This window comes from Sorex araneus, chromosome 1, assembly GCF_027595985.1.
Source record: "Sorex araneus isolate mSorAra2 chromosome 1, mSorAra2.pri, whole genome shotgun sequence".
Classification (NCBI taxonomy): Eukaryota; Metazoa; Chordata; class Mammalia; order Eulipotyphla; family Soricidae; genus Sorex; species Sorex araneus.
In genome coordinates, this window is record NC_073302.1 from 243,564,949 (window position 1) to 243,587,066 (window position 22,118).

At 42.4% G+C, this 22,118-nt stretch overlaps 1 protein-coding gene across 3 annotated transcripts in view; it reads right to left on the reverse strand.

Moving 5' to 3' along the window:
* The window catches only part of ATP8A2 (ATPase phospholipid transporting 8A2), a 651,431-nt gene that overhangs the window by 521,195 nt on the left and 108,118 nt on the right, over positions 1–22,118 (reverse strand). For 2 of the 3 annotated variants that reach the window (XM_055146569.1, XM_004604655.2), the window contains exon 2: positions 21,609–21,753. In XM_055146569.1, coding sequence (XP_055002544.1) covers positions 21,609–21,753 — 145 coding nt within the window. Of the gene's footprint in view, positions 1–21,608; positions 21,754–21,872; positions 21,968–22,118 lie in introns of those variants that run through there. The other variant, XM_055146669.1, reaches the window with a different exon arrangement.

Genomic DNA, 22,118 nt, shown 5'->3' on the forward strand with positions numbered 1-22,118 from the left:
CCTTAACAAGTGAATTATTTCAAACTAGAGTCAACTGAGGCCTTGAAGGTTCATGACACACTCATGAACTTTGCCAACTCATGGTCTTTGCCAACTGAAAAGATGAAAGTGGTGTCTTCTTTAGAATCAGGGTCCTTCCCAGAAATGATCTTTCTATATAGTTACAGTTATCCAAGTAGATCTGATAAATACAGGGCAAAGAGTCTCTTGGCCGCACGCCTGGCTGTCTTCCCCGGGGCCCCTCGGAGGGGATGGGCTCCAGCTTCCCTCCCTGCCCCGAGCAGAGCTCCCAGCGGCCAAAGACCACCAGAACCTAGGTACAGCCATGCTCGAGGCCCCTCTCCACACATTCGGATGGGCCTCATGCATGAAGGTACCGGCAGAGGAACCCAGGTTTGTGTAATCCCATCAACGGCCAACATTCAGAGACTTAAAAGCAAGCTCCCAGAAGCGATATCTTGTAGCCTACTTCTCCCTCTGGGAGAAACTGGCAAGTTTCTGAGAGTTTCCTGCCCACATGGGACAGCCTTGCAAGCTTCCCATGGTGTATTCATATGCTAAATCCAGTAACAAGCTGGATCCCATTCCCCTGGCCCTGAAAGAGCCTCCAGTGTGACATCATTGGGAGGGCTGAGTTGAGAGAGACTTCTAAGATCTTAGGGAAAGGACGAATGGAGAGGTTACTGAGCCCACTCGAGAAATCAATGATTAACGGGATTTCGTGATTCGTGATATAGTTACAGAGTCATCATCATCATCATCATCATCATCATCATCATCATCATCATCATCATCATCCCGTTGACCATCGAATTTCTTGAACAATCTCAATAATGTCTCCATTCGTTCTAGCCCTGAGATTTTAGAAGCCTCTCTTTACTCGTCCTTTCCAATGGTGCCGCATTGGAGACTCTTTCGGGGTCAGGGGAATAAGGCGCCTTGTAATCCCACCAAGAGCCAACATCCAGAGACTATAAAACCAAGTTACAGAGTATCTGTGTTTTTTCATGTGAAGCCCTTGAAGTCTTAGGTCTCAATTTTATTCCTTAATATATTTTCTTCTACTGAAAGTAGAATGCTTCCAATCTCTGATGATTTCCCCCTGCCTACCAAATGAAGCCAACGTTTTCTCTTCTTGACATATCTGATGCTGGCAGATACTTGATTACTTCACTAGCCTGATCAAGGGAGAGACAAGAAAATTTCATCTCTGCCTGTGTATCTTCAAAAGAAAATGTAAACTAGGAAAAAACAGTGGTCCAAATAACAACATAAGCTTGCACTAGCTCCACACACTCACAAATTCTCCCACTGAAGGAAAAACAAATACTGCAGAACCAAGTAAGCATCTGTGAGACTTCATTTGGAAACAAAACAAGCATCTTAAATTTGAATAAAGTTTATTTTGAAACAATATTATAAATTCAATTTTCAGTCAGCTATTCAAGTTTTCTCCTAAATAGTAAGAAAATTGGTGGGCAATTAGTAGTAAGAAAACTTAACATTGTCTTAAGAGACTTAAAAACCTTTTAGGTTTAAAAAGTAGCAATTTTAGTTACTCCATATTTGATTCAGCATGAATAAGTTAGATAGAAACATGAGGTCCACAAGTTTCTGTGAAATAAGAGATCCTTTCATGACTTTAATCATTTATACTACACTCTCGAGTTTTTTCATTTTTTATACAAATGGCCTGCCTCAAAGGTCAACAAAAGATGAAGTCTCATCACCCACTGCATCTATCTCCACCTCTGTTAATAGACTCTCTTCAAAGAGGGGATCATTCAAGGGATAAGCACATGCTTACCAGAAGCAAGGCCCTGACTTGGATCTCTAGCACCATGATTGTGGTTGAAACAGTACCATGCCTGAGTCCAACTGGATTCAGCATAGAAGGCAACAGCCCAATAACACAAAAACTACTCCTGTGGAGACAGACCAGTGACAACCCATCACCTGATGGATACACACTTCACTGAATAGAAAGTGAGTGCAGATGGGCTCCTACATCTTGGTCTTCCTAGCAATTGTGTTCCCAATTCTTTTTTTTTTAATTTTATTGAATCACCGTGAGATGGTTACAAACTTTCATGTTTGGGTTACAATCACACAATGATCAAACACCCATCCCTCCACCAGTGCACATTCCCCACCGACAATATCCCTGGTATACCCTCCTTTCCCACCCTCCCCCTGCCTCCATGGCAGACAATATTCCCCATATTCTCTCTCTTCTTTTGGGCATTATGGCTTGTAACACAGACACTGAGAGGTCATCATGTTTGGTCCATTATCTACTTTTGGCATACATCTCCCATCCCTACTGATTCCTCCAGCCATCATTTTCTTAGTGATCCCTTCTCTATTCCATCTGCCTTCTCCCCTATGCTCATGCCGCAGTCTTCCACCTATGGGGCAATCCTCCTGGCCATTGTATCTACTGTCCTTGGGTGTCAGCCTCATGTGATGTTATTCTATACTCCACAAATGAGTACAGTCCTTCTATGTCTGTCCCTCTTTTTCTAACTCATTTCACTTAGCATGATATTCTCCATGTCTGTCCATTTATAAGCAAATTTCATGACTTCATCTCTCCTAACAGCTGCATAGTATTCCATTGTGTAGATGTACCAAAGTTTCTTTAACCAGTCATCTGTTGTAGGGCATTGGGTTGTTTCCAGATTGTGGCTATTGTGAACAGTGCTGCAATGAACATATAAGTACAGTTGTCATTTCTACTGTGCTTTTTGCATCCTTGGGATATATTCCCAGAAGTGTATTGCGGGTTCATATGGAAGCTCAATTTCTAGTTTTTGAAGGACTGTCAATATTGTTTTCCAAAAAGGCTGGACCAGTCAGCATTCCCACCAACAATGAAATAGTGTCCCTTTTCCCCCACATCCACGCCAGCACTGGTTGCTTTTGTTCTTCTGAATGTGTGCCAGTCTCTGTGGTGTGAGATGATATCTCATTGTTATTATTATTTGCATCTCCCTGATGACTAATGGGACTAATCAAACTAAGAAGCTTGTGCACTTCAAAAGAAACAGTGACCAAAATAAATAAAGAACACACAGAATAGGAAAGAATATTTACCCAATACCCATATGATAAGGATTAATATCCAGGATATACAAGACACTAATAGAATTGTACAAGAAAAAAAAACCTCCAACCCCATCAAAAGTGGAGAGAAGAAATGAACAGAAGTTTCCTAAAAAAACAAATATAAATGGCCAAAAGACACATGAAAAAATGCTCCACATTGCTAGTCAACAGGGAGATGCAAATAAAAACCCAACTCTTAATTTTGGGTCGAACAGGCACTAGTGATGCCCCAGATGTCTTCCTATGCAATGGTGCAATGAATGCATCAAATCAAGGGAACTGATGACAAAGCTGAGACTACCATAGACATAGAAATCTATTAAAATTCTATTCAAATACAAAGGTTAACATGACACGTACCTGTCTATAAGAACAAATTAATAGAGTTCCCTAAAACCATGTCTCTGGTTTATTTTAAAGACAACATGGTTTTTTCAAAAATGAGATTTTATTCAGAGTACTTTGTTGATTATATCACCTGGTAATTATCAACTTCCATTTCAAAGGTAATAAGAAAACACAAACAACTAAATTTTCAGATTACTCTCAGTTTAGATCTGTGTATTTCTTTTTCTGCATCTATTCAAAAATCCCTTTACAGGAGATAAAAATTTCCTCATTTTCTTTGGTGAGGAAGCAGAGGCCAATTTAAATAACTCAGCTTTTTTTTTTAACTCTTTTTAATTAAGAACTGTTCCTCTCAAGATAACTAATGTGGAAGGGAAACACATTCCTACATTTTAATATGTTTCAAGTAGGCTTTGAAATAAGCCAGAAGTGAGAAAAACATGATTCTGTTGTCCAATATTTAAATGGAAGATGGCAAAGAATTGGAAGATGGAAGGGAAATTAAAGCAAATTAGATACACAGTTTTCACAAACTGCTTTCATTTGCTAAAATAAGCTTTCAATCTCTCTCCTTCATCCCTCTTTAAAAAACACTATTCAATTACAAAAACTCATTCACTGTAGAATTGGCCTTTTATAATAAACCTTAATAAAATAGTCTAACACAAATGTCCATGCACATCCTCACTCCCTCCATAGGCAGCAATTTTCAAAGAAATCAAATAGATTAATCTCAAATGGTTCCCAGGGAAGCATGCACAGCTATATATAATCAGTTCTGGTGGATAACCTGCTACATGATTATTGTCTATTGAAAATGGACAAGGTAAATTCAGGGAGTTGAGAATGTTCAAATCCAGAAGGGAAGATCAAACATCCATAACTAGAAGCTTCAATTTTGCAGCTCTGACTAAGGTTCACCCAATATGAAACCGTGTCTGAAGTTGGCCGTGAGAAGCAAGAAAGAGAGCTTAAGAAGTACAAGAAACATGTGGGAAGAGGAGGAGCGAATGGGGAAGACAGAGAAAGGGTTCTAAACTCCATTCTGTGCATCCATTTCTCGATCATACAGACCTGGGCCTGAGCTGATGCAACCTTTCCAAGAGACAATCCTACCACAACTTAAGGGATTCAAGCCTCTTGGGAACATCTTTTTTGTTGCTTTGGGTTTGGAAGACAAAGCCAAAAGTACTCGGGGTAAATCCTTACTCTGCAATGAAGAATTACCCCTGATGGGCTTAGGGTACCATATGGGACATCAGGATGGAACCTAGGCTACTGCTCTTCCCACAGTACCATTGCTCCCAACTCTACCCTTGTGAACATCTTAAGCTTAGGTCAAATCTGAGTTGATGATGACACAACTGGGTCTTTCTTCATCAAACATGGGGACAGGTAGATTTAGTCGGATGAACCCCACTCTTTACAGTGGAAGAGGAGGCTTATGACTGGAACATTCCAAACTTCCTATTCTTGTTCTGCTGACCCAAATCTGTTTCCAAAAGGTCCCTACAAAGCCAACTACAGGAAGGATCACCTGGGTGTTATATGTGGGAGAGAGTCAGCTACAGAGACGTCTAAGGAGCTTCTAACTCCGTTTAGGGGAAAATAAAACAGGTTGAGAAGCAAATGCTGTGAAAGAAAGAAGACTATAAATCAAGAACAACAGTGAGGGGACTGGAAGAAGGCGGTGGAACTGATGTCAGTGTGAGTCAGCGGACAACCTGTGACAAAAAGAACTGCAAGTGTCACACCTACTCACCGCTAGAAGCAGTACAGACAAAGAATTTGGATAGAAGTTTCCTGGAAGAATCATTAAGAAGACGGAGTTAAAGGTTGGAGTACAGAAGGTAGGGCATTTGCCTTGCACACCGATGACTTGGGTTCAATCCTTAGGACCTTATATGGTCCCCCAAGCCTGCCAGGAGTGATCCCTGAGTACAGAGTCAGGAGAGGAACAGAGGGAGGAGGAAGAGGAGGAGGAAGGGGAGGAAAAAGGAGGGAGGAGGAGAAGGAGGAGGAGGAGGAGGAGAATGAGAAGGGGGAAGATAAGGAGGAGAAAGAGAAGGGGGAAGAGAAGAAAGAGGAGAAGGAGGAGGAGGGAAAAGAGGAAGAGAAGGAGAGGAAGAGGAGAAAGAGGAGAAGTAAAAGGAGGAGGATGACAATGATGACAATGACAACGACGACAAGGAGGAATTGTGTGTGATTCCTGTGTTTCTTAGGCCTCTCTCTGTGCCGGAGCCTGGATAGCCCCTGCCCCAATCATTTGTCTTCAAATACCACCTAACTCTTATACTTGTGCCTCTCTGCACATCATGGGGTAAAACTGAAGTTTCAGAAGCACTTTTCCCTGACACCCACAACACACCAGCCAGCTGAGCCCTTCCCAACTAGTCTTAGAAATAGAGCAAGTCTCTCCTCTCCTGCCCAGGCCATTTTTCTTTCGAACCCTCCATCAGGACCCAGAACCATCTCCCCTACCCACTTCTTTCTCCACGGTTTAACTTTGACCTGTCAACAAGCCTAAGACTCTTTTTAATGGACACTTTTAAAACTAAAAATCTCTTCCTAACCTTTCTTCTTTCTCTGTCTCTCTTCACTAACGAAAGATCTTCAAGAAGACAATTGTTTCATTTCATTTCATTTTAATTTTTTGTGATGCGAGGGATGGAACCCAGAGTCTTCTGCATGCAAGAAATGCTCTACTGCCGAGCAGCATCCCAGCCCCAAGAGGACAATTCTCACTGGCCACCTTCCCGATTGCTCACACCGTCTCTGATCTGGCTTCAGATGTGCCTCTTACCTGAATCCCTCTGACCTGGAAGAGTAGAGGATCTATCTTCATCTGATACAAGGTGTCATTTCCTTTCTCAAAGAGCCATCCCCTCATTCTTCAGCATCTTTTTCTGCCGAAGGAAGCTCTTCCTTAGTCTCTTCTAGTGCCTTTTGTCCCCACTGACAGACCCTTAAACATAGAGCTTCCTACGATTCTTCACTGGGCCTCATTCAAAACTGAACCAACTTCTCCTCTCCCACAGCTTGAATGGCTACAAGTGCCTCAGAGTCACCAAACTCACCTCCAACATGACCATGGCCTCATCCCTCTGTAGATTAACACTTTCACTGGTCTGAAACACCTGTCAACCTCTCACCCAGAATCCACACAGTGAATATGACCCAAACTGGTGACCCTGCCTCTCAATTCCCATAATTACTTACTTAGTAATCCTGGGATAGTCTCATTAACCCAACCGAGAAAAAGACAAGAAAACAGGAATAATAAACATGAAATGAAGATACATGGAAAAGTTAAGTGGCCCCTGCAGAATGGGAAAACTTTGTAGAAATTCTTTCACTACATTCAGAAATACTCAAATCAAATTTATAAGCAAAAGCAGACAACACAACCATGAGTCAAAAGCTTTGAGTAACATGAATGTCAAAATCAAGCTAAACATCAAATTAATCAATAAGCATAAACCAAAATATGTTATAGGCAAATTACTACCAATGTGGCAAATTCAATGGTTACATGGCACAGCCAAAACACAAGTAAATCAAAAAACACAAGCAAATGTCTGAAATTTTTGAAACATAAAATTAATGCTATAATCAGGCTTGCAGTTCAGATTTTTTAAATGTAGATTTAAAAATATGAACAAACAAAATTTGGAGTCTGTAGAGAATATACTTTCCTTCCAAGCCAGAGAAAAGGCTGGCGTAAGGTCTTTCCTCTTAGTCATAGGGACAAAAGCAACCAATGACTCCTTTGATCCTTCAACTTCTGTCCAGGACTCTCTGGACAGGTATCTGGGATCAGCATGAGTGCGGTCACAGCAATAACTGACCAAGGGGTCAACTGAAACACTGTCCTAGCCATGCTAAGACCTGGGTGATGATCTGCTCAACCACAGGGCTTCAGAGCTGGAAAAAAAACTGTAAAAATCTACTCTACGGCTTTCTCTCCTAGAACTCCTCTCATAAGCAACTGAAAAGACTGGGGGCGGTGGGCAAATAAGCACAGCCATGGATAAACACAAGTGCTATCAAAGTCCTCTTGAATCAAACCTCCCCAAAGAAGTAAACAAGGAAGGTGTAAAAAAAAAAAAAAAGTAACAAGATGACTGGAATCCCACTGCAGACATCTTAGTCTTCCATCAGCACTAACACCAAGCAGAGTGGCCGCTGTGTGTGAACAGTAACAATGATGGGCCTCATCCCCTGACCCTGAACGCTGTGTTCTAAGTACTAAAAATAAAATGGGGCCAAGGGGGATGAAAATTGTAAGCAGATTCAAGTGCTTGCTGTGCATAAGCACCTGGCTCATAGCTGACCTGGGTCTGATTCCCAGCACCACAAATGATCCTCAAGCAGAACCAGGAGTGGGTCCTACAAACAGATGCAGAAGAAAGCTCTGAGCACCATTCAGTGTGGCCCAAGCACCAAAAATAAATAAATAAATAAATAAATAAAAATAAACTTGTCGAATGAACAAATTTTAAACTTCAAATGCTATAAATGCCTGAGGATGCCAACTATCACATTAAATCCCTAAGGTTCCTCATCTGAGGGCAGACATCAATCTATTAAATCTGAAAAACTGACACTAAAAGCATTTAACTCAGCAGACCCCTTTAAAAGTGCTTTATATATAAAAGCCCAATATCAAAACCACACAGTACATCAATTTCTGAGGCATAAGTGATTTCTTTGGGGGTTCTGCTTCATCCACTAAGCAATTAAGTGTGAAGGAAAGTCTTAGGACAATGTGTTAAGCCAATTCCTATCTTCTGTACAATTCTGACCTTCACATGCAGAGCAAAGTCACACAGTAAAGATTTTCCACTTCCTATTGGTCAGTAACTCTGCTCAGTGCTAGGGAGAATGCAAGAGAAAACAGACTTTGACGACAAAAATGCTACATCAGGGCAGGAGAGCCCAATAGAAGAATAAATGATATAATGGGCTAAGTTACACAAAAGACAGGACTCTGGGGTAAAAAGGGGGGTGACTCAGTTTTCAAAAGATGTGGGGCATAGTAAAAGGAAAACTTCTTGTCTTCTTATAAGGTAAGAGTCCTGATCCTGAAAGTGAGCTCTTTTTGCGGGGCGGGGGGGGGGGACACTTTACTGGACAAGAGAGCATTCCAGAAATTGTTCCCTGATTCAAAGCCCAGGGAGTAACTCAGCATTCAGAATCTAGTATGAAAGGGAATGTGGAGAGATGGAATGCCTGAAAGAGAGAGTGGGAATGGCCTGTCAATGAAAGACAAGTGTTCAGGGTCACTAAACAGTGTGAATCCCAATACTTCCACTGCTTTTGGAAGAACAACTACATAGAAGGCAAATGGGTATGAAGTGGAGAAATCAGAGTCTCACCAGTATAGGAGAAACTAACTACATGACCAAAGCATGTCAGCTGGAAAACCCCAGGTGAATACCACCAAGATTCTTCCTCAGCCCTCGAACTCTCACTTAGTCTTCATCCTGGTCCTGGACTATCCCAGCTTTTCCAGGATCAACAGGGGGAAAGGGTGTAGGGGAGTTGGCTCTCTACAGAGATGGTGAGAAGATGCATTGCTAGTGTATCCTTTAAACTTTCCTTCCTCCTCCAAACACTCACAACAGGGCTTCCCAAAACACACTGCTTTATTGTTGGGTTTTTCTGGGGGACGAGAGGGTTTGTGAGCCATACCCGATGACGCTCAAATGTTAGTCTTGGCTCTAGACTCAGGAAATACTCCTGGTGGTGCTCAAGGGAATATGGGTACCAGGGATCGAACCCAGGTTGGTCACGAGCAAGGAAAGCTTCCCACCTGCTTTACTATCTTTCTCCAAGACATGTCACTTTAGCATGTGGAATACGTCAAGCTAGGATCAATCAAGGCACCTGAGCAACTCTTAACACTACCTTAAAGAATGAAAATCTGGGGCTTCACCCAGAATGAATGTCATCACCAGAAATAGTCTTCCTATGGAAGAAAGCGATGAATATGCCAAAGCAAACATCCACGAACAGAGCTGGATTTTATCTCACGAGACATCCTATTCTTATCATGTCTATTCCCCTTCTTGAGGATCAAGGTCCCTATCCCATTCCTTAGCTCTATTTATATATCCCCCATATTCTCTCAATGGCCTTGGAATCCATAGCTAGGAAGATTCCTCACATCTTTTCTCCTGCTAATCTGTCTGATGTTATTTTGATTAGCAATCCAGAGAGGAAACCAGGACAGGGAAAAAGTCCTTCTCATCCCCAGTATTTTTATTTTTTTAGTATCATACTTTTTTTTTTACTTTATTTAATCACCATAAGATAGTTACAAGCTTTCATGTTTGGGTTACAATCACACAATGATCAAACACCCATCCCTCCACCAGTGCACATTTCCTACCACCAATATTCCTGGTATACCACCCCTTTCCCATCCTTCCCCTGCCTCTATGGCAGATAATATTCCCCATACTCTCTCTCTACTCTTGGGCATTATGACTTGCAACACATACACTGAGAGATTAATATGTTTGGTCCGTTAGCTACTTTTGGCATGCATCTCCCATCCTGACTGATTCCTACAGCTATCATTTTCTTAGTGATCCCTTCTCTATTCCATCTACCTTCTCCCATCCGCTCATGAAGCAGACTTCCAGCTATGAGACAATCCTCCTGGCCCTCGTCTGACACTATTTTTTAAACAGCCTTTTATTGTGATACACAGTAAAACAGAAGACAAAGTGAAGATATAAAGAACATATACACCATACAAAAGGACCATCCGACATAGCACCACAAGTCTCTAATGATACAGAATTGCCATCTTGAGGAGTAACAAGACTAAATAAATCTGCCTTAAGTAAATAAGGTATCAAGAGTAGTCAGATTCACAGAGTCCGGAAGTAAGCAGCAGTTAGCAGAGCCTGGGTGGCTCGGAATTAAGGGATGGTTCCATGAATACGAAGCTTCAGGGCCTGGAGAAGGGGTCTGTGGTAGACAACCTGCCTGGCAGGTAGTGAGGCCCCAGTTTGGATCCCCCACAGGACCCCTCAGGCATCACCCAGGGAAACCAAGGGGGACAGTGCCATCGAGATCAAAGGACACACAAGAGTGCCAGGTTGCATGATACTGCCCAATGAGAGCAAGTACCCAGACAAATGTGCACCCAGAAACCACCACCACCACCATGGCAAAAGGTATGGAAATGGGGGAAATGAAGTCTCCATGTGGGTGGCTGAAAAGGTTCTGGAAATTTGTTGTACAACCACGTGAATGAACTTAACATTGCTGAATTGTGCACTGAAAATAGTGAAATGGGGGGCTGGAGTGATAGCACAGTGGGTAGGACGTTTGCCTTGCATGCCGCGGCCAACCCGGGTTCGATTCCCAGCATCCCATATGGTTCCCCGAGCACTGCCAGGAGTAATTCCTGAGTGAAGAGCCAGGAGTAACCCCTGTGCATCGACGGGTGTGACCCAAGAAGCAAAAAAAAAAAAAAAAAAAAAAGACAAGTGAAATGGTAACTTTTTACACTATGGCCATTTACCACAACTGAAAAGGAAAGACGAGCAAAGGAACAGTAAGCCTATCTGACATGCTGTGGAAAATGAATTCACAATGTACTTGGAAATTATTTTCCAGAGCTTTCGCATGTGTACCTTGGTCTTGTTTCACAAGAGAAGAAATATACCACCCAACTGATAAATGAGGAAATGCAGACTCAGAAGGATTGGCAAAGGTTATTCAGCTAGTGAAAAAAGACAGACAAGACTGTACACCAGCTTCTTCTTTGCCCCCTTAAAAATGACCTAATTACCTTCCCTGACTATTCATAAAAGAAAACCTGAAAAAGAGTTTGCACTGCTAGGGCTTTTTTTCCCCAATTATCATTTTTCCAACACATAATTTAAGATTCTCCATCATGAACTCAGAAAAATGTTCAAATTAATCTTGAATATCACAGAAATAGGTTTGTACTTTGTTTCTCAAAAGCACATATCCTAAAATATTCGACACATTACCTTTCAGTTTCTACTAATGAACTCATTAGTAGAGATTAAATCCTGCTGCCGTTTTGATTTCCACATTTTTCTTTATTAATGTATGGCCATATCTAGTAGCAAAGGCATTAGTACAACTCTCCCATGAAGTTATATTTTTGCTTTGAAATGCCTTGATTTCCTAATACCTATAATGATTGGACTGCAAATGTGAGTAATCTAAGTCAAGACCTCTAGTAAAGAATAACTGTTATAAATAAGCATGCACGCGCGCACACACACACTCACACACACACTCACACACACGCCCCACTGGACCAGTGAACAATATGTTGTTGAGGTACAAGTGTCAATGAAACCTAGTGACAGCTGGCAGGCGACACAGGAATGCTAAACGTTATCAATGTTTCTGTCTGCCCTTGGCAGAGTCATGAAGTGGAAATAATTCAATTTACCAGGATAGATCAACACAGAATGATTAATGAACTCCAATTTGTAAAGGTAACATTAAAAATTAACATGAAGTAGTTTGAACAAAGAGAATACTGGGGAAGTAATTATGTTACTACACAGCAAACAATCTTCCTGCTCTAAGAAGAGCTCTATTTTTAAATTCTCGGAGGTTGGTAACACATTTTATATGCTACACAATAATACTTTCAAAACTTCCACCCTTTACTGGAGTAAAAATGAAGAACATTTTTGATTGGATAATTTTCCCCATGTGAGTGGAGAAGGGATCAAGGGAAAGTGCAGTCCTTGAAGAAAGCTCAGTTTCTCCATTCAAGAGACTCGGGCAATGAGGTCACTGACTAATATTCAATAATTTTTTGTTTTATTTCCTTATTAAGTCTTGGGGGGCTTGGGCCAGGGCTGTCTGCATGTGGAGGGCATACTCTGCATGCCTGTGAGTTCATTCCCCAGCACCATTAACTGCGATCCCTGGCACCCAAACCTCTCTGGCCAAATGTGCAAGCCCTGGTGAGTTATGCCACATGGGCTGCATGGCCCCCGGTCATCACACAGAGAAGAGGAGGTGGTTTGAGGATGCAAGTGACAGATGTGTTTTGCTTCTCTTGCATCCTGAATTTCTTTCCTTTTCCCCTGCCCGTCCCCGCCCCTCCCCTCCTCCTTTTCCCAGGGCCAGCTATGGCTGCAGGTAAGGCAAGCACTTAAAGCCCTGTACTATCTCTGGCTACTGATCTTGAATATTTAGATATATGTGCGTGTATTCCTGCTTGTTATCTCAAGAAAGCTAGAAAATTTAAACAAAATCAAAGAAGCCTGTTTTGTTCTCTGAGCATTAAGCATAAGCATTAAGTCTGCAAGCCAGGAAGAGAGACCTCTCCATCACCCAACTGTGCTGCAGCCTGATCCTGCACATCCAGTGTCTAGACCAGCGACAATATTAAATCTCACAGTGAAGCCAGGAAGGCATCATCTGGCATTCTGAGATGACTAAGGGAGTCAGAGTGGTACCCCACGCACCCCTCCACCCCCACACCTGCCTGTTCTCACTGGTTCAGTTGCTGTCTAGGTGGAATGATGAGCTCTTTTCTCTCTCTTCAACTATGTTAATCTCCACCCCACTCCCCCCCAAAAAAAACTGATCAGTTAGCTTTAAGAATGATGCAATGAAATAAACCACGGATGGAAAACACTAAGAAAATGACAAGAAAATTATCAGCAGAACTGCCATTTCTATTCTTAATTTAAAAAAAAATCCATTGAACTAGGTTAAATGGTAAAATAATAGAAATCAAATCTGGAAAATGAGTCAAAATTAATCGAAAAAAATCAAGTAGGGTTATAACCACATGGCCTTACTTCTGTGGTTATTTTTGTTTTCTTTTTTAAGCACCTGTTCCAGTGGAGTTCAGGGGTGAAGTTGAGGGGGGTGCAGTAAAGGACACTAAATTAAAAGTAGCCACACGGTTCTCTGCTTGGGCCTGGCATGGCAGTGCTGCTCAGCTGGCTGGTTCTGGGGTCCCCGGGGCTACATCCAGCAGTTTGGGGCACCATGCAGCACTGGGGGGGCCAAACTTGTCATGTGACCCCTGTACTCCACACCTTTAAACTCTCCCCCAGACACTCCATTCAAGACCTGCAATTCCTGGTCTTGGTAGCCACATGCCAGCATGCCCTCTCAGATGTGCTTCAACTTGTGGCATAACAATGATCAAGACTGCTTTTGAAAGCACTTTGTGAAGATCTAGAAATAAACCTCTCCCTTTCTCTTTAAATTTTAGGCTTTTTAAAATATCTTTGGTAAATGCCTATTAATACCTTTAGAACTCAGTATATTCACTTGCATATGCTTGATGCTGGGAGAACAAAACAGGCTTCTTTGCTTTTGTTTAAATTTTCTGGTTTTCTTGAGATAACAAGATAGGAATACAAATACACATATCTTGTCACTTGTCACTTGTCATCCTCCTGCTCATTGATTTGCTCAAGCGGGCACCAGTAACATCTCCATTGTGAGACTTGTTACTGTTTTTTTGCATATTGAATCCGCCATGGGTAGCTTGCCAGGCTGTGCCGTGTAGGCGGGATACTCTCGGTAGCTTGCCGAACTCTCTGAAAGGGGCGAAGGAATCAGACCCGGGTTGGCCGCATGCAAGACAAACGCCCTACCTGCTGTGCTATTGCCCCAGCCTACACATATCTAAATGTACAAAATTAATAGCCAGAGAGATAGTACAGGGCTTTAAGTGCTTGCCTTACCTGCAGCCACAGGGGATTCTGGGGAAAGGAGGAGGGGAGGGGAGAGAAGGGGAAGAGGGAAAGGGAAGGAATTCAGGATGCAAGAGAAGCAAAACACATCTTTCACGTACATTCTCAAACTACTGAATTTCTTTATTGTCACAAGTGGGAATAGCATAGATGTCTCTGGCTGAATTCAAACTGCAAGCTCCCTATCCGCCCACACAAGGGTCAACTTGATCGAGAAATCACCAGGATGTCTGTTCAAGGCACCTGTTGTTTCCTTAGAAACATCAAATATGAAACTGACCAAAGGTCGAAAAGCTTTGTTTCTAAAGATACATTTCTAGAAAGCTCCCACACTCAGGCATTCCTGAAGTACACCATACTGAAGGTGCCCGAATCTGAGTATTTGTAGCTGCAGGATTCCTCAAAAGCCTTGTCTAAAGGTATCAACCTGATAAAAATGCTAATTATAAGAATCCTCTACAGAGGTTTCTAAGTATATTTGGCCTAAGTTTAGGATGTGTGTGTGTGTGTATATATGTACATATATACATATATATATGCATGTATATATATGTACATGCATACATATATATAGTATGTTTGTTTGAGGGTCACACCTGGTGGTGCCTCTTATTTCACTCCCCACCACTGCATGACTCCCTGAGCACCCCCCAGAAGCAGCCCTGGAGGCCCTCAGCACTCCTGGGCCCAAAAATCACTGTTTCTCCAGGCCTGAGCATTGAACAGTCCTGCCCAGTTGATCACTATATCATAGGGGTGAGGGATGGGTGGATGGCCCTGGGGTCCCTGATTACTAAATGGGAGAGTTCCCCCCACACACAAAGAAAAAACAAAAATAAAGTATACAGAACACTTTCAACATCAGCAATTACTCTCAACAATGACTTTTATGCACTTTACCTTTGCCAGACTTAACAAGGATATATAATTTGTCTGGGATGTCTAAACCTCAGATTTTAAAATAATGACATTTATGTGAATCAAAAGGGAGAGCTTATTATTTCTGAACTCTTGATAGTCTTCCTGATTAAGCTGTCAGCAGCTTCAGTATATAGCAGAGTAAGATCCTACCTAAATACATAGCAGAAGAACAGTTCCTACCTAAATTCTGCAGCTTAAAAAAAAAATCCAGAGAACCATTAGTCCCTACAACTCTCATTGGTATTAGGTACAGTACTATATGTTAATGATGTATATCACATGTCACATATAATATATCACTACTATTCAATTAAAACCTAATTTCTGAAGATAATTTTAGTACCTACATTCCTTAAGACATGAATAGCTCTCAGTCATTAGGATCCCAGCACTATAGACATATATATACAGATATAGACATGTCTATATATAGACTGTATATATATATTGTCTGTTTGGGGGCATACACACACACACACACACACACACATATATATATAGTTTGGGGGTCACACCTGGTGGTGCTAAGGGCTTGCTCCTGGTTCTATGCTCAGCGATCACTCCTGGAGGGTTCAGGGGATCATTTAGGGTGGTAGGGATGGAACCTGGGCTGGCTGTGTACAAGACAAACACCATTGTACTGTCTCTCTGGTCCCCAAAATTTTTAAGAATAATCCTTTAAAATCTACACAGTGTTCGATCCCTTTTTCTGTAAAGTCAAAATTCTATTTTAAACTTATCTTGGCAACACTAACAAAATGTTTATATAAAGCAACTGTCCTTAAGGTGAATCTGAGAAAATGCAATAACTCAAATTGAAGTTGTTGCTTTATTTAATGAAGATTTTTGCTAGCAAAAACTCCCACCTGAAATGAATGACTCAGAACTATCTGTAAATATCCCAAGTTCCTTTCAAACCTTATTTCAAACACAACCACCTTACAGCCTTGAAAATCACTATTTCAAATGGACTTCTGATGACCACAAGATTGTCCATACCTGTTCTTGATTACACAAATGTTGCTCCATTCCGTTATCATTAAATCACTTTAAAACATTTTCTAGGTGAAAAACAAGTTTAGCTTTAATCATTTTTGAAAATTTAGATACACAAAATTAAAGATTCACTACTAGGTTCCTTTAAGTAGTGTGTAATATTTAATTAAAATACACCTGCAGGAGTGATCCCTAAGCACCACAGGGTATGGCTCCAAGCCAATAATAATAAAAGAAATTACAACATTTATATATAGTGCCCTGAACAGAAAAACAGAGAAGGAAAGAAAAGTAGACTTGTAGACTTGTGGTCTCTGGGGGGAAGGAAAATAGAGGGAAATGAGAAATAAAAGGCATGAGATTTCTTCTGGGTGTGATGAAAATGTTCTAAAAGTAACAGTGGTAAATGATATAAAACTCATAATATTAAAAACCACTGAAGTGTACACTTTATATTATGTGTGAATTATGTGGCATGTAAATTATATCTCAAATTGATGAAATATTTTAAAAGAGTATACATTTCGGAAAAGTTAGTTGTTAGTTGGACATATATATGTCCAATTTATATATATATATATACATAAACATACATATAAGAGCCCAGCAAGCTACCGAGAGTATTCCGCCTGCACGGCAGAGCTTGGCAAGCTCCCCGTAGCGTATTCGATATGTAAAACAGTAACAACAAGTCTCACAATGGAGATGTTACTGGTGCCTGCTCGAGCAAAATCGATGAACAACGGGATGACAGTGCTACATATACATACATATCTTACATATATAATACTACACATGTGTATGTATTCCTCAATATTCTATTCCTCAATATTCTATTCATTAATGCTACTGTTCATTTCCACAGATGGAACAGGTTATTGTCTTCAAGGTCAAACCCTGACATATCAATACCTACAATGAAACAGAATGACTGCCATATTTCTCCATAATTATTTATCATCACCCCAATTCACTGGCTTCAGTAACATATCTTTTTTTGGAGGGGTAGGGCCACACTCAATGTACTCAGGGTTTACTCCTGGCTCTGAGTTCAGGAATAACTCCTGGCAAGCTCAGGGGACCATAGGAGTGACAGGGATGAAACCCAGTTGGCCCCATGCAAGGCAAACACTCAAAGCACTGTATAATCATTTTAGTCCCAATCCTAACAGGATCTGATCAAAGACTGCTATTATTTTTGGTGATAAGAACAAGAACAGGATCTGTGGAAACTAACACTGATGAGGCAAAAAATCTCCCTGAAGGTTAAGCAATTGCAAGAAATGAGAAGTTACCAGGCTGTGGACCCACCCCCCATAAAGATGCCAATGCCACAGCCAACTGCTGGTGACCTTCTTGCTCTGACTCACCAGGCCCAACCTCTTTCTTGGATACGTAACTCAGTCTCCCAAAACTTGTAGTCCTGTGTTGAAGGGGCCCCAACATCACCCTTCCCAACCACCACACTACCATTCCCTCCCTCCACAAAAAACCTCAACACCTTTCCTGAAGTCCAGGTGCTAGTTGCTGTGAATTATCAGAGTCCCCAAACCAGAAAGGACCAGGAAGGGGAAGGGAAGGGATGTCCCCCTGAGAGGGTCAGCCCCTTGGGGTGCACAGCATCCACATAAAACAATCACCTCTGCTTTTGCCCCAGGACTCTGCAATGTCATGTGGCTCCTTTTTCCAAAAACCTTCACTTAGATGTCACAGCAGTCATAGTCATCCCATAGCTCATTAATTTGCTTGAGCGGGCACCAGTAATGTCTCTTATTGTGAGATTTATTGTTACTGTTTTTGGCATATCGAATACGCCATGGGTAGCTTGCCAGGCTCTGCTGTGAGGGCGTGATACTCTCGGTAGCTTGCTGGGCTCTCCGAGAGGGGCAGAGGAATCAAACACAGGTTGGCTGCGTGAAAGGCGAACACCCTACCGCTGTGCTATCCCTCTTGCCCTCACTTAGATGTGGGGAAAATAATTCATTCCACAGAGGCCCTTGGCTCCAAAAAAAAACTATGAACTACGGCTGGAGTAATAGTAGGGTATTTGCTTTGTACACAGCCGAACCAGGTTCAATCCCTTGCTCCCCATGTGGTCCCTTGATCACTGTGATCCCTGAGTGCAGAGTCAGGAGTAACACCTGACCATTTCCAAGTGTGTACACCCACCAAAAAAACTATGCACAAGTCTTCAGGAAATATTCTATTAAGGAAAAAGGAATCATTTGTCAGCTGCCTTTTATGAAAATATTCCTTTGACTAGCTCTATTAACTTTTAGCAAACATTTGTGGGCCAAAGCAAAAAGTCTTATTTTCTTATAGATTTTTAAATAGACTTTGATTTCAGCAATGTTAAATCTGCAAATATAATGTGGCTGGATGTTTTATAAGCCCTTTAGCTATAATGCCTAGAAGCTTTATAATCAATTCCTTAATGAGCTGCAAGTCATTATCACCATCAATAATTATGGAGTACATCTTCAAAAACTATTTTTAGAATAGAAAGGAGCTAACATTAATTTGTAAGCTGTTCAACTGTATTCTGAAATTTATGCTCATATCCCATAAATGCAAAAGTGTGTGCATTTGAGTACTTGTTTAGTACAAAACTAATTAGTATATAACTAATTCCATTATATATTTAAACAAGATTTTACAGAGAGAGTAGTTAGTAGGAATAAATCGACTTTATTCCTATGCATTATTTTTATACTTTTTTCCCCACCCCTAAAAAAAGTACATATCAAACTCCATAATTGGTAACTAATTACAATTTCTCAAATTGGTAGTAAAATTAGCCTCAGTAAAAGTCAGCTTTTAGTCTTGATTATGGATACTTAAGGCATATTATCAAGACTTTAAGTCTTTGCCTCCCATAAAAACTAGAAAATTAAAAAATAGGAGAGATAGTAAAGCAAGTAAAGCACTTGTCTTGTATGTAGCCATCCTGGATTCAAGCCCAGCACCCCATATGGTCACCTGAGCACTACCAGGTCCTGAATGCAGAGCCAGGCGTGACCCCTGATAGTCACTTGATGTGGCCCCAAAACCAAAACCAAAACTAACAACAACCTAGGAAATTTAAACAAAAACAAAAGAAACTGTTCTTCTGCATTAAGCATGCACAAAGGAATGCATCAAGTTACACACATCAATAAGAACTAAATAAAAATACCATTTGAAAACATCCAAAATGTTTGTGTTCATTTCCTTATCTTATACAGTATTTAAGTAATTTTTATCTTTTAAAAATAATTCAATTGTGGGCTGGAGCAATAGTATAGTGGGTAGGGTGTTTGCCTTGCACGCAGCCAACCTGGCATCCCATACGGTCCCCTGCGTACTGCCAGAAGTAATTCCTGAGTGCAAAGCCAGGAGTAACCCCTGTGCATTGCTGGGTGTGACCCAAAAAGAAAAAAAAAGACATTCAATTGAAACCTGTACAAATAAGAGGGTTGCTGGACCAGAGAGAGATTAATGGAGAAAAGGCAATTTTCTTACATATAACTGTAAGACCATTAACCATTCTAATCTTTGACATCAGATGTGGTCCCCTGAGCACTGCCAGGAGTGATCCCTCGGCACAGAACCAGAGTAAATCCTAAGTACTACCATGTATGACCCCCAAAACGAAACAAGACAAAGGAGAAAAGAGGGTCTGAAAAAAACTGTATCAGCAGCACAGGGTTCCAAATAGTTTTAAATGTATTCATGAAGGGTCTGGAGAGATGGTACAGAGGGTCAGGCACTTCCCTTAATGTGATCAATACCAGTTCAAACCCATCACCCTACATGATCCTACAAGCACCACCAGCAGTAATCCCTGAGTGCAGAGCCAGAAGTGAGCCCTGAGCACCGCTGGGTGTGCCCCAAAAGCAAACAAACAACAAAAAAAAACTTACCAAACAACCATAATGTTAGAAAGTCAGGCCTTCCTAAATAAAAAAAAGTCTAGCCTGACAATCAGTAGGTTGTATGAGCGCTACCCTGCAGTGAAGTGCTTGACTGTATCCTTAATAAAGTTTTAGTCCAAGCATTCGGAAGGACCACTGAAGACAGATGCCAACAAGTGGTATCGCTGGGTCATATTCCTATTTTTTAGAGATGCTGCCATATTGCTTTCCACAAAGGTTGAACCAGAGGACATTCTCACCAACAGTGGACAAGGGTTCCTCTCTCACCACAACCGGGCATCACTGGTTGTTTCCAGACTTTTTGATATATGCCATTCTCACTAGTATAAGATCTCAAAGTTGTTTGTATTTCCCTAATTATGAATGACAATGGTCACTTTTTTCATCTGCCTGTATGTCTTATTTGGGGAAAGTGTCTGTTCGGGATCTGGGTTTAAAATAGGGGATGGGAGAATGCTGAACCAGAGGGACATTCAGGAGCTTGAGGGAAGGAGGTGGGAACACTGGTGATGGGGCTGAGGGGCTGGAATGCGGAATTACGAACACGGGAAAACACCATTAGTAGTATTGTAAATCACAGTACCTCAATCATTTTTTAAAGTCCTTTTAAAACTAGAATCAAAATTAAAAAAAAAAAGAATACAAACTTAAGGTTTGTCAGTCTACAGCATAACCCGTCTCTTCATTTGTCTGCTGAGCCACCCAAAGAATTGCATGTTCTCAAGTCACTCCCAGCTATAAAACTGTCTCAGCCAGAAAGTTTAATAAAATTCAAAGAAGACGCAGCAGCCGAGGGCCCTAAGGCTCCAGCTCTGCACAGTGGAAAGAAGCCGGGGTGCATCCAAAGGCCCAGAGGATTCTCTTCCTATCCTGGCCATTTAGCATCATAGGACCACAGGGCCATCAGTGACCATCTTTGTCTCACTTCGCAGATCTGAAGGCAATGACCCCTTCAGAGTCCAGTCGAGTGATGAGCCTAGATAGGCCAGAGAAAGGAAGCAGCTGACATTGGACAGTAAAGAGTAGAGACTCTGGTGTGGGTTTCCATTCTTCTTTCTGCTAACTCTGAGGGACAGAGTTTACCCGCAAATAAAGACGTCTTATAATGTTCTGGACCTTTGGGGCGGAAGTTCCCTCCCTACCACCCGCCACCTTCTCCCCTCCCCCCCTTAACCTGTGGACTCCTTTATGCAGCACTTTCCCACATCAGGGGCTGCAAATCGCCTAGGAGAGCAATCCATTGACTGGACTAGGGGAATTCTTGGAAGGCATCCTGGGTTTTAAAAAATAATAATAAAAGACCCCATTTTTTGTAGCGAGGTAAGCATCAAAACTTCCAATGACAGACTAGTTGAGGAGTGCATGATGCTATGAGAGAAAGCCGAGGCTAGGGCTGTGTTCATTCCACGCTGGGCTGGGCTGTGGGGGTGGGGATGGGGAACCGGGGAGGGGCGGGGCGGGGGAGGGTCCGGGGATGCCCAAAGGCCTGGGGACCGGTCAGGTGCGTGCAACCGCCCGACGGAGGGCGACGAGCCTCACAGCGCGGCCGAGGAACGGCGCCGGGCGTCTCTCCTCCGCTTTCTCTTCCTACCTGATCTGGTTGTCACAGAATTTGTTGAGATGCGTTTGGTTGAGGTAAATGGTGCGGGCCGGTGCCTCCAGCTGGTCGTCAACAGACGTGGCCCGGGACATCTCATCCTCTGCTTTCTTGTAGCCCGAGGAAGAACGCGCAGGTCCTGCGGAAGCGCGCGCAGAAAACACAACACAAAGAAGTCACGCCGGGAAAGAGGCGGCGGGCCGGGGCGGGCACCCGCGGGGAAAGGATGCTCTGGGCGCAGCCCCGCCGCCTATGTACCTAGGCTCCCCCCAGGAGACCCGCTGCAGCTGCGGCTCCGGGCTCCGCCCAGTCTCCCGGCCCGGAGGGTCCCCGGGGGCTGCAGCTGAGGACCGTCCCCGCCCGGACCACGCCCCTGCCACGCCCCCAAATTTGCCCCGCCCCCTATCCCGGCCGTCCGGACTTCCACGCCTGAGGGCTCCGCCCCGTACCCGCCCCCGACACGCCCCCTCCTGGGCTCCACCCCGGTCCCCGCGCGTTCCCTCC